We start from the raw sequence: 12,599 nt of genomic DNA on the forward strand, positions 1-12,599 counted from the left end.
CAGTCGCAACAAGCAGGAGCGGTAGGTGGCCGCATGCTCGTTGGATGGGCTCACCGGGGTTCACTGGTTTGCTCAAGGATTCGAACTGGTTTCAATGTGGTGAGACGAGTTTGCCCTTCAGTGCTAAAGGAAAAAGGCCTTTTCCTCTGATATAAATAGCGGTGATTGTCTCTCACCTCTCACGTCACCTTCATCAAAATAACTCTGTGTCGGCCAGATTAAGCCACAGCTCCCTACCGCTATCCTATCTTTGCATCAGCAAACTCTCATTCACTCCAAGATGAAGAACATCTCTTTCTACCTCGCATTCTTGGGTGCAGGCATTGCTGCAGCACTTCCTAACCCAAGCGGAGAGCCGCATACACTCTGGATCAAGCGTGATCCCAGCGGAGAACCACATACACTCTGGATCAAACGTGATCCCAGCGGAGAGCCACATACACTCTGGATCAAACGCGACCCTAGCGGAGAGCCACATACTCTCTGGATCAAACGCGACCCCAGTGGAGAGCCACACACTCTCTGGATTAAACGTGACGGTATCGAGAACGAGGCATAAAGAAACCTACGCAGTAAGTGGCTTTAAGACCCAGGGCTGGTTTGCGACTAATAGTATTTTTTTTAGCGAGATTCCATCAACTGGCACCAAAACTCTAAGACAAGACGACCGAAGGGCACTAAGTGGAGAGGGGTATTAGCTGGATCCACTCGTTCTCCTAGCTAGAATTCATTGTATATCCTCATAGCCAATCAAATACAGATTGCAGAATGGAAAGTTGGTTTGCTTAAAGTTGGCTTCAGATGTTCCTTTCTTCGATCAGAGTTCCCGGAGCTTATGCTTTTCGTATAGTCCGACCACTTCACGGACCCTTAAAGCAATTCCATTCTCGTTCTCATCAGCCCCAATACTCCTTTGCCTCGAACAATCAAAGAGCAATCAGGAATTGGTACCACGCCACATTTACTTTCCAGTGCTCAAGGTACGTTGCCAAACGACTGACGATGTGCTATGCAATTCAAAAAAGTTGCATATGTCAAGTAAAATTGTCGTAACCATTGTCCTAATCGTAAGCAGGATGCTCCTCTCGTTGCCTCTTGCTCTTCTTCAGGTGGTTCCCATGGGAGCCCAAGTTATGCAACAAATGAAACCACCGATGGTGCTTGAGGGCATATATGAGCCACTTGACCGAGATATCATTGGCACGGGAGCAGACGGTACAATCAGCCTGGTGCGGCGGGTTACAGACGACCGGACTCTAGCCGCAAAATGCTTTCGACCAAGGCCGACTGCGGTCCCTGAGGACGAATACTACAGCAGCATCCGGTCCGAGCACTGGCTATCTTCACGACTTCAGCACCCCAACATCATACAGGTGTTCGACCTCATCGAAGGCACACGCTCCCCATGTGAGATCATGGAATATTTTCCTATGAATCTAAGACAAGTTTTACACACAGGCACGCTGTCTCTGGGGCAGATCGACTGTATCTTCTACGACATGCTCTTGGCGGTGGCATACATGCATAGCATGGGATATGCTCATCGAGATTTAAAACCTGGGAATATTATGATTGATAAACACGGTTGGGCCAAGTTGATAGATTTTGGCACCGCGAGTGCCATTCATGATCCTCTCAACGGCAAAGCAATAAGAATCCATGGTAAGTCAACGATTCCTTCCCTTTCTACTGGATCCGATCCCGTACTGTTTACTGTACAGAGCTGACCTGACAATTCTTTTTCTTCGCAGGAGTCTGGGGTTCTTCAGAGTATTCAGCACCAGAATGCCACGGCGAAAGCACATTCGAGGGTATGCCTGCGGACATATGGTCTTTAGCGATGGTCTACATCTTCGCTGTCACCACAGAGGAACCATGGACCTCGGCGACGAACAGATCCAGTGTATTCTCGCGATGGGTGAAATGGAGGACTATTTTGAAGGCTCACGGCTCCCACGTGGATGCCGTCGCTGCTAATTCTCTGGGTACTGAGCTAAATTTCGTCTCGCATCTGCCCAAGGATAGTGTCGAGCTGATCCTGAGGATGACCGAGGAAGATCCGAATCTGCGACCTACATGGCAGGGTATTTTCACAACTCCCTGGATACGAAATTTATCTCGGTCGTGTACAGTACATGATTAGCGGGAGTGATTACCACGGGTTCATGGGTGCATCTCTCTTCAAACTTACTCCCTTCATTCGAAACTCTTCTATAGGTATACTTGGCCCAACTCACATCGATACTTTGGATAGCTTTAATTCCTTATTAAATGTCTGTTTCTTGCTCTACGTACACATTTTCATGTGCCCACCCCATCAAAGCGTCCCAGTCCCGGCACACATGGGTATTGTTCGCTTCAAATGTCCCGAACACCCCTTGGTAAGACCGCTCAATGGTATTATCTGCATTGCATATCGTCGATTGCCGAAGATATTCAACGCAGTGCAACGCATGTCCCTCAAAATCTTTCGGAGGTTTGGTCCCGTTCTTGGCCATGTAGACTGCTTGTAGAAACATCCACTGCAAAGAAAGAACCAACGGTCAGTTTCGTGGAGCTGAGACTGCGCGACAATGGAATGTTGAACATACTACGCAGTGAAATTGGTGGTAGCCAGAAACTCCATAGCCTCTCCCCGAATCCCATTTGAAAGACATGGCCGCGAAGATCCCTTCGTCAAGATATGGTGCCCACGCGTTGTGAACGTGGGCTGGAGGACCCATGAAACGCGGGTCCTTGATGAACGTGACTGTCTTCCTAGGAACTGAAATTGACGGTCAGCTACAGTATAAGTTGCTGGATGGAGGGCTATGCACACATTCAGGACCAAACATCGGTGGTCGAACACCCTTTGTATACTTCACCGCCTCGGAAAAACTTGTAGTCGCCACTTCGTTGAACGTGAATGAAGTCCGTGCAGGCGTGGAACTCATCGAGAGCAACAGAAGAGCAACGCCTTCTACCACTGCAACAAACAATACCGCGACAGGTGCAGTTCTACCAAATATGTTCCACGGTTTTGGTCTCCCTGCTAGCTGGTTGAAATCCGAACCGTTATCGTCCATATGTACCGAACGATGGCTTGAACCCATCAACGGCTCTGTAGAGTTCGTCGTTCGCTCTTCGAGCTGGTATTCTTTGGAGGATCTCGCCTCTTCCATATTTAGTCTATTTTCAGTCGCCTGAAATTTCGGGTTAAGAATGAGGTGGACAGCACTGGGCAAGTGCACTGAGTCCTTCATTAATTCCGAACTTTGTCACAGCTGACCTTCGCGACAGAAAATCACTAACGGATGAGATTCGTCACTTGAAAATGGTGAAATGACTCATCCAACCCCTCGCAAGCAGGAAAGTATAGTGCTACAGGACAACAAGGTGCGTCGCATCGTTAGACCAACTCCCCGCTCTGTCAAGGCTGCACCAACCTTTAACCAACCGTGGAAACATTGCGGGGATGAAGGATCTGTCAGCTTTTGCGGATCAATAAGCACTATTCCTGCGTCACCGGTCGTCGACGACACTCCAACCGGATGGCACGCGACGAGTGCTCTCGAGAGGTCCTGCGCGGATTTCTGAACTAACATAGATCAACCTCTCATTGCCTCTTCTGGATCGGTAAGATACCGATGGTCCTCATTGTCAGGATTCCCGATCTGACAGGTAGTTTAGCTTGATGTAGCATTTTGGCATCTTTAACATGGGTCACCGGAATCCACATTCGTGGATTGTTTGAGAAAGAGCTACTACCGTATGTGCTTACACTACTCCCTCAGCCCCTGGTTTTGCAATCAAGTGTTTCGTATTGTAATTTTCAGAAATCCATTTTCACCATTCATTTACTTTTACAAGATCCATGTATACAGGACCGGAGACATGGCGGCCCTGACCGATCACGAGTCAGTCTCCACTGCTGACGAGTTCACCACCTTCCAGAAAAGGGAACTAATCATTCGCTCATAGAAGGTGAGATTCAGTAGTGTCGTTTTCCGAGAAGAATAACGTCCTTCAAAGTATGCTGGTAGTTTGGGAGGCGTTCGTGCTTCTTGGACCAGAAGAAGCATTCGACCTCCTCGCTGTGCTTCCACCATAGCAGCAAATCTCCTGTCTCCTACTCTTGCACTTTGTCGCTTTGTTGCTCATTTCTCCGGTATGCTTGAACCGTGGATTGCCATCTTTCAGATAAAAATTATCTAGAGACTACTTTGGCCTATGATGAAGGCATCATTTCTCTGCGGTGGCCATGTGCCCTATGACAAGATCGAAGACCAAGAAAGTTTTGATAGCGAAGACATTTCAAACGCAGGTGAAGCAATCAAAGCATCCGAAAACCGACCAGAGTCACGCCCCATCGATCGCATCAGAAAGGGAAATGTGACTCGGCAAGAGGTCTTGCTTGCAGTCATCCTGGTAGCGTGGGCCATCACAGTCTTCGCTGCCCTTTCACTATGGCAGAAGCTCATTAGAACAGAGGGCGGAACGCCGACCGTAGCATCGGTACCGTATTGTAAGTATTGCTGCATACCTTAAGGCCAGTGACCGGAGAAACTGAAGCAGTCTCTGCAGTTCCGGCCCAGTACATTTATTGGGGACCTGATTTGATCATGGGCGATGTACCCACGGAGGAGAGCGACCGGGCTTGGGAAGCACTCATGCCCAGTAAGTTGGCCTCTGCTGCCTTTTTCAACAGAATATTCCTTTTACAGATGAACTCACATGGCATTATCTTGCAGTTGGAAAGGGGTTCGTCAATGTCAATGACGACCCGCACAATCTCTCTCAAACTACTATGTATGGTGTCTCCGCATACCATCAACTTCATTGTCTGGTACGTTGTTCCCATTGTCATTCATCCCGGCAGGGACATGAAGAAGAACCATACCCAACTGACTCCACGTTCTCTTTAGTATATGGTCCGCGAGCGAGTGGCACTGACGATACCGCCCGAAGAGGTCGAAACTTATCGCGGCCGGCTAAGAGAAGATTACGAGATGTATGGAAGGGCGGGGGACAAAAAGTCGAACCCGTACGCAGCAACACTCAATGCCCATGGTAAACAGCACATGGGATCCTTACATCATGTGTTTCACTGTATGGACTATCTCCGTCAAGCAATTATGTGTCTCGCAGACGCTACATTAGAGCATATCGATGAGGGAGGAGCTCCAGGATGGGGGGACACTCACAGGTGTGGCAATTGGGACTCCTTGACCAAGTGGTCATACGAAAATCGTGCCAATAGTTCGAGAACAGGAATCCATTAAGCTCTGAAACAGAGCCATTAGGTACCATGCAAAGCAATATCATATTTAAAGCTCTCATGCGGAGACTTGAAATCGAGTGAGACTCGAGTTGGAATTCCATTTCGAGATGATAATCGTCAAGGGGCAACTCTCAAGATTCAAGAAGCTCACTCGTCTTTCTGAACACCACCCGCCTTGCCTTTGGCAACGTCCAGTAACGTTTCATTTCCGCTCAACCCAGGCGGTTGAGGCGCACCCCCAGGTGCCGTGCTAGCAGAAGTATTTCTTCCCCACTGCGATTGAGACTTCTGTTAAAAAGCCCACTGGATCCTGTAGTCTCCATTCTGCGTAAAGTGACCGTAAAAGGAATGGTACTGCGTTAAATAACACGACGACGCGGAGAGATGCTCCCACCGACTAATTGAACGACAAAATCGGATCACTCCCCTTCGTAGCTATCACGACGGCGGAAGAGAAGCCCGTGGGTGGCAAAATCCATGGCGTTATAGCTTCCGACAACTAGATTGATACCCGGCACCCCCAGATGGAATCCCCGTCTCTTCATGGGTTGTTTACAGTGTGACCACTCTTCCCCGAAACGACTGGGAGCTTAGTGTCGAACGCAATATAGGCATGTCAAGCGTGATGAGCGCCCATGACGATACATAACTGCGCCAGTTTCTCCCACACGTGTGATTCCAATTCGCGACAATTCGTCCTTCAAGATGCCAACCTCAAGACCGTGGTGGACGTGTCGCTGTGGACATGAAGTCTGGTCGGAGAGTTACATATCTGGAGAAGTAGGGACAGGACAGTTGACGGCAAATTCTATACCATCCAGCTTTGACTAGCAACCCCCGCGGTCACTAAACACACCAAAGGGTGATGAGCTTAGCAAGTCGAGGCCGCGAGTTCACCAAGTACCTAATCAGAGGCAAGTAATAGTTTTGTTACAACAAATTATCAACACCCCGTCACTCAATTTGAGCCTTCAATGTCGAAGAAGGCCAAATACACGCTCCACAAACAAGGATCCTAGAGGTACGATTCCGCCTACCTTGAGCCAGTTTCGCCGGCTTTAATTGACTATAGTATTCAGGATTAGTTTCTCGAAGCTACCAACATTAACTCGAATGATAACTAGTCTGTCCTATTCTTCAAAGCCTTGAGATTAAGGCGAGATTATTATACTCTGTCCCTAGAGATCCTGCGTTGTTCAGTGCGAGCTTCCGACTTCAATTGCCGATCTTGTTTATTTTATCACACTGAAGTGGTGGAAATAATAGCGCCGATGGGACTCCTCAGGGACAGAGCGAGTTCTCTTCTGCCCTCCGAAGGTCTCTGACATCTCCGTAATCGAACCGTGCTATAGACCAGAGCCATATGTATGTAACACAGGGAGGATCGGGTCCTATGGGCTTTCCGTTGTTATGCAACGCTTAGTTCTAGGCGATGTTTAGGGGCCAAACGGGATGTATTGGCGAGTCTGACCTCCCTTTCTAGGAGGGAGATATCTATCTATTATATAGGCAAAGGGAGTGAACTTTCTCTCTTTGAGGAGGGCTTCCTCGCCGCCGTACAGCGTGCCGCCTGGAGTCATCGGCCGCCATCGGGCGGCGTTCTATCGGGCGACGCTCTAGACCGAGAGAAATCCTCCGTGAAGGCCGAGAATATTGTCATATATAGTGAAAGCCAGTGAATTATGGTGTTGCAAAAGTTGTAAGGAACGTCAGGGCGTCGGCGTTCCGGCGTGAGTATTTGACTTGTAAAGATGGTCATTGGTAACGCCCGCAACTCAGCCCATTCAACATACAAACCCAGGGACTTTCTGCTGATATTTTACAGCCCGGAAGCCCAAAGACCCTTCATGGAGCGCAGGGAGCCCAATAGCTTTCAGAAATACAGCGTGAGCGATAGATTGTTGGCGAAGCTTCACAATATCAGAGTGAGGGATGTGCTAGGCAACAAGAGGCAGACGTGCGAATTTCGATAAAGACCGGAAGCGCTTGAAACTCGAGGCGGAACCTCATGGAGAGAAGGCAGCTCTCCTTAAACATGGTATGTTGATTGAACCTGAGGAACAGATATAAGAGACTCGAACTGATTCTCGCACGCAAGGGACGAATCCAGTCCTCCCAGCACTTTCCCACTTCTGTGATCGAATGCAGATGATCCCATTGGACCGACATGAGCTATGGCGAGAGCCCGTAAAGAGACCACCGATCCAGCCTCTAATCAGGCAAGGTCCAAAGAGCACGCCTATCTTGATCTGCCCAAATTATATCGTAAAACGCACACACCCCTTTTTTTACCCCCTTTTTGTTAGCGTCTATGCTAACCATCAAGAAAGAACAGACGAGGATCATTTTCTGCAAATAAATGATATCCCGGAGCCCCTTCCCGACATCTGGCTAAAAGAATGGTGGCCGAGAGTTCAAAAATATTTCGGTCCTGATCAGGAGAGACTTGATTATTGTGCCCATATCGACGATGCTCCAGAGGGTGCGATTCAAAGATGTGATTACGGCATGTTTCCGCAAAAATACGAAGTACTTTTGATAGCATCTCCACTTGAGGATCCAGTGCTACATAATTCGACTGGGCTGTCCATCGAAATAATTGGGCCATCCACGGAACTGTTACCCGGATAATGGATACTTTGTCCGATGCATTCAACCTTATAGGCTTTCCAACACAGCCGCCGGTCCCGGTGCTAACTGACTGACTGACTTCCTGGAGATCACAAGCACAAAAGTCAAGATCGACTCCGTTGCGGCATCAAGTCTGTGATATGTCGCTCTCGAATTTGTCGTCACCGGAATCATGATGGCGCTTTGAACGGCGATAACAGGCTGCAGCACCACTATTTAGACCTTCAGGGTCATTCGAAGTGTGAATCTACAAACCTGCAAGCATGTCTGGGCCATTTACCTCGGAAGTGCCGCCACGCTCTCTGGCTGCGGTCCAGGATTCCTCTACAAAAACCATTTGCACACAGGAGAGAGATACCCCGACTCCAGAATCTACACAAGTTCTCGTCCGGATCAGCTGTACCGGAGTATGCGCCACGGATCTACATCTGTGCAGAAGGGACCTGCCGTACTTGCAACCGACGGTGTCGGTCGGCGGGCACGAAGGTGTGGGCGACATCGCGTCTCTGGGCTCAAACGTCAACAAAAGTCTGTGGAAGATCGGCGACCGCGTCGGAGTCCGCTGGCTACACAGAGTCTGTCTCCAGTGTGACTTGTGCACGAGCGGGTACGAGAACCTCTGTCCAAACAGGAAGATCAGCGGTAAGGACGTCGAAGGATGCTTTGCGCAGTACGCGCTGGCCGACTCCGAATACCTCGTCCGCATCCCGGAGATGGTGAGCGACCCCGATGCCGCGCCCATCCTTTGCGCGGGGGTCACGGTGTACAAGGCGCTGAAGATCGCGCAGCTGCGAAAGGGGTCCTGGGTGGCCGTTGCCGGCGCGGGAGGCGGGTTGGGTCACCTTGCGATCCAATATGCAAAGGCGATGGGGTTAAGACCTATCGGTCTCGACGCTGGCAAGAAGGACATCTGTCTCACTATCGGCGCCGAAGCTTATGTTGACGTCCTGGAGACCAACGACAGCGTCGCGGCCGAGGTGCAGAGAGTGACGGGTGGCGCTTCTGGCGCACTGATATGCGCATCCAACGGGAGAGCGTACGCTGATGCCGTCAAGTACCTGGCCAAAGCTGGGACGATGGTATGCATTGGCCTCCCGCCACGACCGTCCCCGATCCCCGTTCTGCCCGAAGACTTCATCGCAAGGGGAATCAAGATCATGGGCACTTCGACAGGCACACTGAAAGATACGGAAGAGGCTTTGGACTTTGTGGCTCAAGGGCTGGTGAAGCCGAGACTTGTCGAGAAGTCGTTGGACGATATTGAGAGCGTTCTTGAGGATATTGAACATGCCAAAGTCGAGGGGAGGGTGGTTATTAGAATGGTACATTAACATGATGATATACGATGCTCTACGGCCGGAGCATTCTACACTACAGAGTGCAGGGCACTTACGAGTACGACAAGTAGAGGTACCTAGGTGACATGCACCTTCTGTCGACGAGCCCCTTTTACACATTCCGTTTGCAGATACCTATACGTTTACTCCACTAAGACTATCTCGCCTGCTCTTTACAGGCCAGTGAGGTTGCAAAAAGCTCGTCTTCGCATCACGGCCGACAGGAGTAGGTAGCCGCCGTGTTCGTATTGTGGTGTTGTCTAGTAAATGTCAATGCTCAATCAAAGCATGCCGGATACGACAATTACGCAAAGGGAGGTTTTGTGATCGAACGCTTCCAATAAAACAGGCCTAAACACATACCTATCGGACGAGCACAGCCTGGATTTCCTTTGTTTGAGAATATCTCCGCCCGAGGACGCTCAGGAATCTTTCCAAACCAAGAGATCAAAGTTCTATAATAGTCTATACTCGCAACAGAAGCACGCCGTTCAGGAAGAGACTGCGGTTGGGGACTGGCCTACATCTTCCGCATACTCAACATCGTGATTCATATCGCCACTCAGCTTTTATGCTCGCAGACACCACTCCACCACCACCACGGGTCAAGCCCAAACTCTCACCCGACAGAATCAATAAACAGTTTATTGTAACCCCTTTCGCGACCCGCGACACCCGCTTCGTCCTCTGGTACTATTTCACCACGAACCTTGACATCCAGTCGATAGCCATTGCCAGAAACGCCACGTTCTATGATGCCACACAACAGTTGATGACCGCACGACAGACAAGCAGCATCGTGAACAAAATTGTGCATCAACGCTTACCCTCCTTCAGAGACGAATTGAACACCGGCGGTCACTTTGCCAGGCCGATAGGGTTTGGCTGGGCTCCTTGCGACCATGGAATGCGCTGTTCCGAGTTGGAAGGGAGCGCAGGAAGGCCACCGATTATGCGAAGCTTCAGCCGACAGGGAATTAGTGGGTCTCAGAAGCATCGCAACCGCAATATGGCATGGCGCCTGGGAGGATCTCCTGGCATGTCCAAGAGATCACGGTGTCGGAACTGATCAAGAGCAAGTAACATAACCAACAAAACCTCAGACGCGAGGTCCAGGCGACTCTGCGAACTCCGCAGAGACTTTGCCGGAGTCACTCATGGAAGAATGGCAATTGTCGGAGCTTCAGCTGTCACCTTCTAGTAGTAGAGACCGAGAAGAGGCCGTATAACAAATTTACACGACGAGAAGGTGCGCGGCAAGAGGAGTACCCATGGACAACTCACAGGAAAGGACCGAATAACTGTCGTGCACAGCTGGATGGTTTGAACTCCTCTGTCAGGGAAAACCATTTCTTGGAATAGGCTGGCGTCCATTGGGCAATGGCGGCTGAGTTTCGAGCTTTATGATGAACCCCACCAGCGACTTTTACCTCGAACACCACCGGTCACATAAGCTGATTCCTCTTCCTCGAACTTCAGCCTTTCGACGAGTTGACGAGCCCGAAAACTTTTGACAAACTTCCAAGCCTCTGTGTCTGCCAAATTCCAGGCTTCGGCAACCCTTCTAATCCTGAGCACATCCTCATTCTTACTGCGTATTGTCTTCGCAGCTTTGAGCAAAAGGTCCACTTCAATGGCCGCCTGCTCCTCTGTAGGAGGAACAGGGTCAGAGCCCTTCTTGCGTTCTTCGGGCAGTCCGGGAGGAAACTTGGCCCACCGGTGGGGTGCAGGGACAGGAGGAAGAGATTCACCATGTGAAACTGTCGTCCTGGGAATTGGGAACCCGAAGTGCCAGTCAAGATGCTCAAGCCAGTGTTCTGGGAATGGAGCAATTCGTTCCACTTTGGGGTGAGCATCGTTTGTCGGAGATTTTGGTGGGGGCGGAGGAGGCCAAAAGGAAGCAGGAAAGTACTCAGTGGTGAACCATAGAGAACGACTGGAACCGTATTCTGAAGCCACCGCATCCTTTAAGCTCACAACTCGGCTTGGACCTCCTCTAGAGTCCCCAAGGATGTCACGGGTGACAGCTGTGATCCACGGATCTCTCTGAGTGTGACGTCTGATGTGAGCGACAGTCAAAACGTCGCTCCGATTAGCTAGCGTGGCCATGGTATAAGGATGAGGTACTATTGAAATTGTGAAGAGCGATGAGGTATTTCTGAAAGAAGGCGCGACGGTTATCCTAAACCTAGATCCGATGCAAGGACTGCATTTTGGTCGGTTGGGCGGACAAGAAGACTGCAGTATGGAAGCCGGACATTCAGCAAGGAGCCCAGCTAGATCTTTGGCTGGTTTTACAAGAGTGAAGGTATGTGCCCCAAGTGGCTGCAACACAGCCACACCACTGCTAAAGCTATTCTGCCATATGGTGTGGAGATGGGCAATCATCAACTGATTGAGTGAGCGTCGACCCTTGTTAGTGTCGGTCAGAATTTGTTCGGCTAGGATGGGATATTTCGCGGGGATCGTCTCAGCGTCGTAGTGCGCGATCGATGTAGGCTGCTCGACTTTGAACCACTCCGAGCCTAATGCTTCTATCATGGAAGCGGTAGAAGCAGTTGACTTGGGGTTCTCAAGTACTGCTTTGATGGCATTATTGATCTGAGTTTGTTCTCCAGCATACAGGCCGGATCCAAGTCCCTCGAATCTGGTAAGGTGTGGGTATTGTCCGCGGCGGAGGTGTGAAAGCAAAAAGTCATCATACGCTCCCATTGGGAGGCAGTACCAGCTGGCAAGCATTCCGGTTCCCATATGAGCCCATGCCATCCATTGCCTGAGTTCCTGTTCCAGCGCTGGGGGCAGCTTCTCCGCCTGCAATGTCTGATACAAGGGGTGGCTCATAGCCTCTGCCTCGGTCAATATAACAGGTCTGAAGCCATGAGCCCACCATGCACGTCGCCAGGTCAGCAGGAGCTCTTTGTCCACTTCCTTGACATTCTCATCTCTTTTGACCGTGGTATCGTAATACGTATACACGGGAGGACGTTCAGGGAGCGGAGGGAGAACCACACGCTCCTCGTCGAGGGTAATTGAAGACGAGAAGGGGTTGAGCCATGTCCAATGGCTGTACCAGGAACTATCGCCATGGGTACTGTTCTTTTGCTGAGGAGGTTTGTGTGCGGATTTTTGGAAGGTGAAGCGGAAGGGAACATTGAGGTTCGATATAGATTCGCGGAGGGCTTCTCGGTATCCAGACGCCTCGTCCAAGGCACTGGGCGCTGTGTTGGAAGTCGTACTAAAGATAAGAAAGCCGATCAAAAAGACTACGCCGACAACGATGTATCTGGAAAGTCGTCTCGGAGCCATGATGACGCCGGTAGCTAGAAGAACGCAAAAACAAACAGAAAAATATTTCAAGACATGTAAATCAG

General features: G+C 50.1%; 6 protein-coding genes across 6 annotated transcripts; 4 read left to right on the plus strand and 2 right to left on the minus strand.

The window, feature by feature from the left end:
* Positions 1–1,118: 1,118 nt before the first annotated feature.
* On the plus strand, positions 1,119–2,143 carry PV08_05689 (uncharacterized protein; the record flags this gene model as incomplete). The annotated part of the gene is made up of 2 exons (XM_016380029.1): positions 1,119–1,662; positions 1,752–2,143. The coding sequence occupies 2 exons, from the start codon at positions 1,119–1,121 to the stop codon at positions 2,141–2,143; spliced, it is 936 nt and encodes a 311-aa protein (XP_016235856.1).
* A 124-nt stretch (positions 2,144–2,267) lies between these two features.
* Positions 2,268–3,161, minus strand: PV08_05690 (uncharacterized protein; the record flags this gene model as incomplete). Its single annotated transcript, XM_016380030.1, has 3 exons — positions 2,268–2,522; positions 2,592–2,764; positions 2,819–3,161. 3 exons carry the CDS (start codon positions 3,159–3,161, stop codon positions 2,268–2,270), a joined length of 771 nt encoding a protein of 256 aa, XP_016235857.1.
* Positions 3,162–4,212: 1,051 nt separating this feature from the next.
* Positions 4,213–5,261, plus strand: PV08_05691 (uncharacterized protein; the record flags this gene model as incomplete). Its single annotated transcript, XM_016380031.1, has 4 exons — positions 4,213–4,504; positions 4,564–4,656; positions 4,704–4,825; positions 4,905–5,261. The coding sequence occupies 4 exons, from the start codon at positions 4,213–4,215 to the stop codon at positions 5,259–5,261; spliced, it is 864 nt and encodes a 287-aa protein (XP_016235858.1).
* A 2,893-nt stretch (positions 5,262–8,154) lies between these two features.
* On the plus strand, positions 8,155–9,222 carry PV08_05692 (uncharacterized protein; the record flags this gene model as incomplete). Its single annotated transcript, XM_016380032.1, has 1 exon — positions 8,155–9,222. One exon carries the CDS (start codon positions 8,155–8,157, stop codon positions 9,220–9,222), a length of 1,068 nt encoding a protein of 355 aa, XP_016235859.1.
* Positions 9,223–9,799: 577 nt separating this feature from the next.
* Positions 9,800–10,297, plus strand: PV08_05693 (uncharacterized protein; the record flags this gene model as incomplete). Its single annotated transcript, XM_016380033.1, has 1 exon — positions 9,800–10,297. The coding sequence occupies one exon, from the start codon at positions 9,800–9,802 to the stop codon at positions 10,295–10,297; it is 498 nt and encodes a 165-aa protein (XP_016235860.1).
* Positions 10,298–10,629: 332 nt separating this feature from the next.
* PV08_05694 (uncharacterized protein) lies at positions 10,630–12,534 on the minus strand (the record flags this gene model as incomplete). The annotated part of the gene is made up of 1 exon (XM_016380034.1): positions 10,630–12,534. One exon carries the CDS (start codon positions 12,532–12,534, stop codon positions 10,630–10,632), a length of 1,905 nt encoding a protein of 634 aa, XP_016235861.1.
* Positions 12,535–12,599: the final 65 nt, after the last annotated feature.

The sequence above is a fragment of the Exophiala spinifera genome, assembly GCF_000836115.1.
Source record: "Exophiala spinifera strain CBS 89968 unplaced genomic scaffold supercont1.4, whole genome shotgun sequence".
Classification (NCBI taxonomy): domain Eukaryota; kingdom Fungi; phylum Ascomycota; class Eurotiomycetes; order Chaetothyriales; family Herpotrichiellaceae; genus Exophiala; species Exophiala spinifera.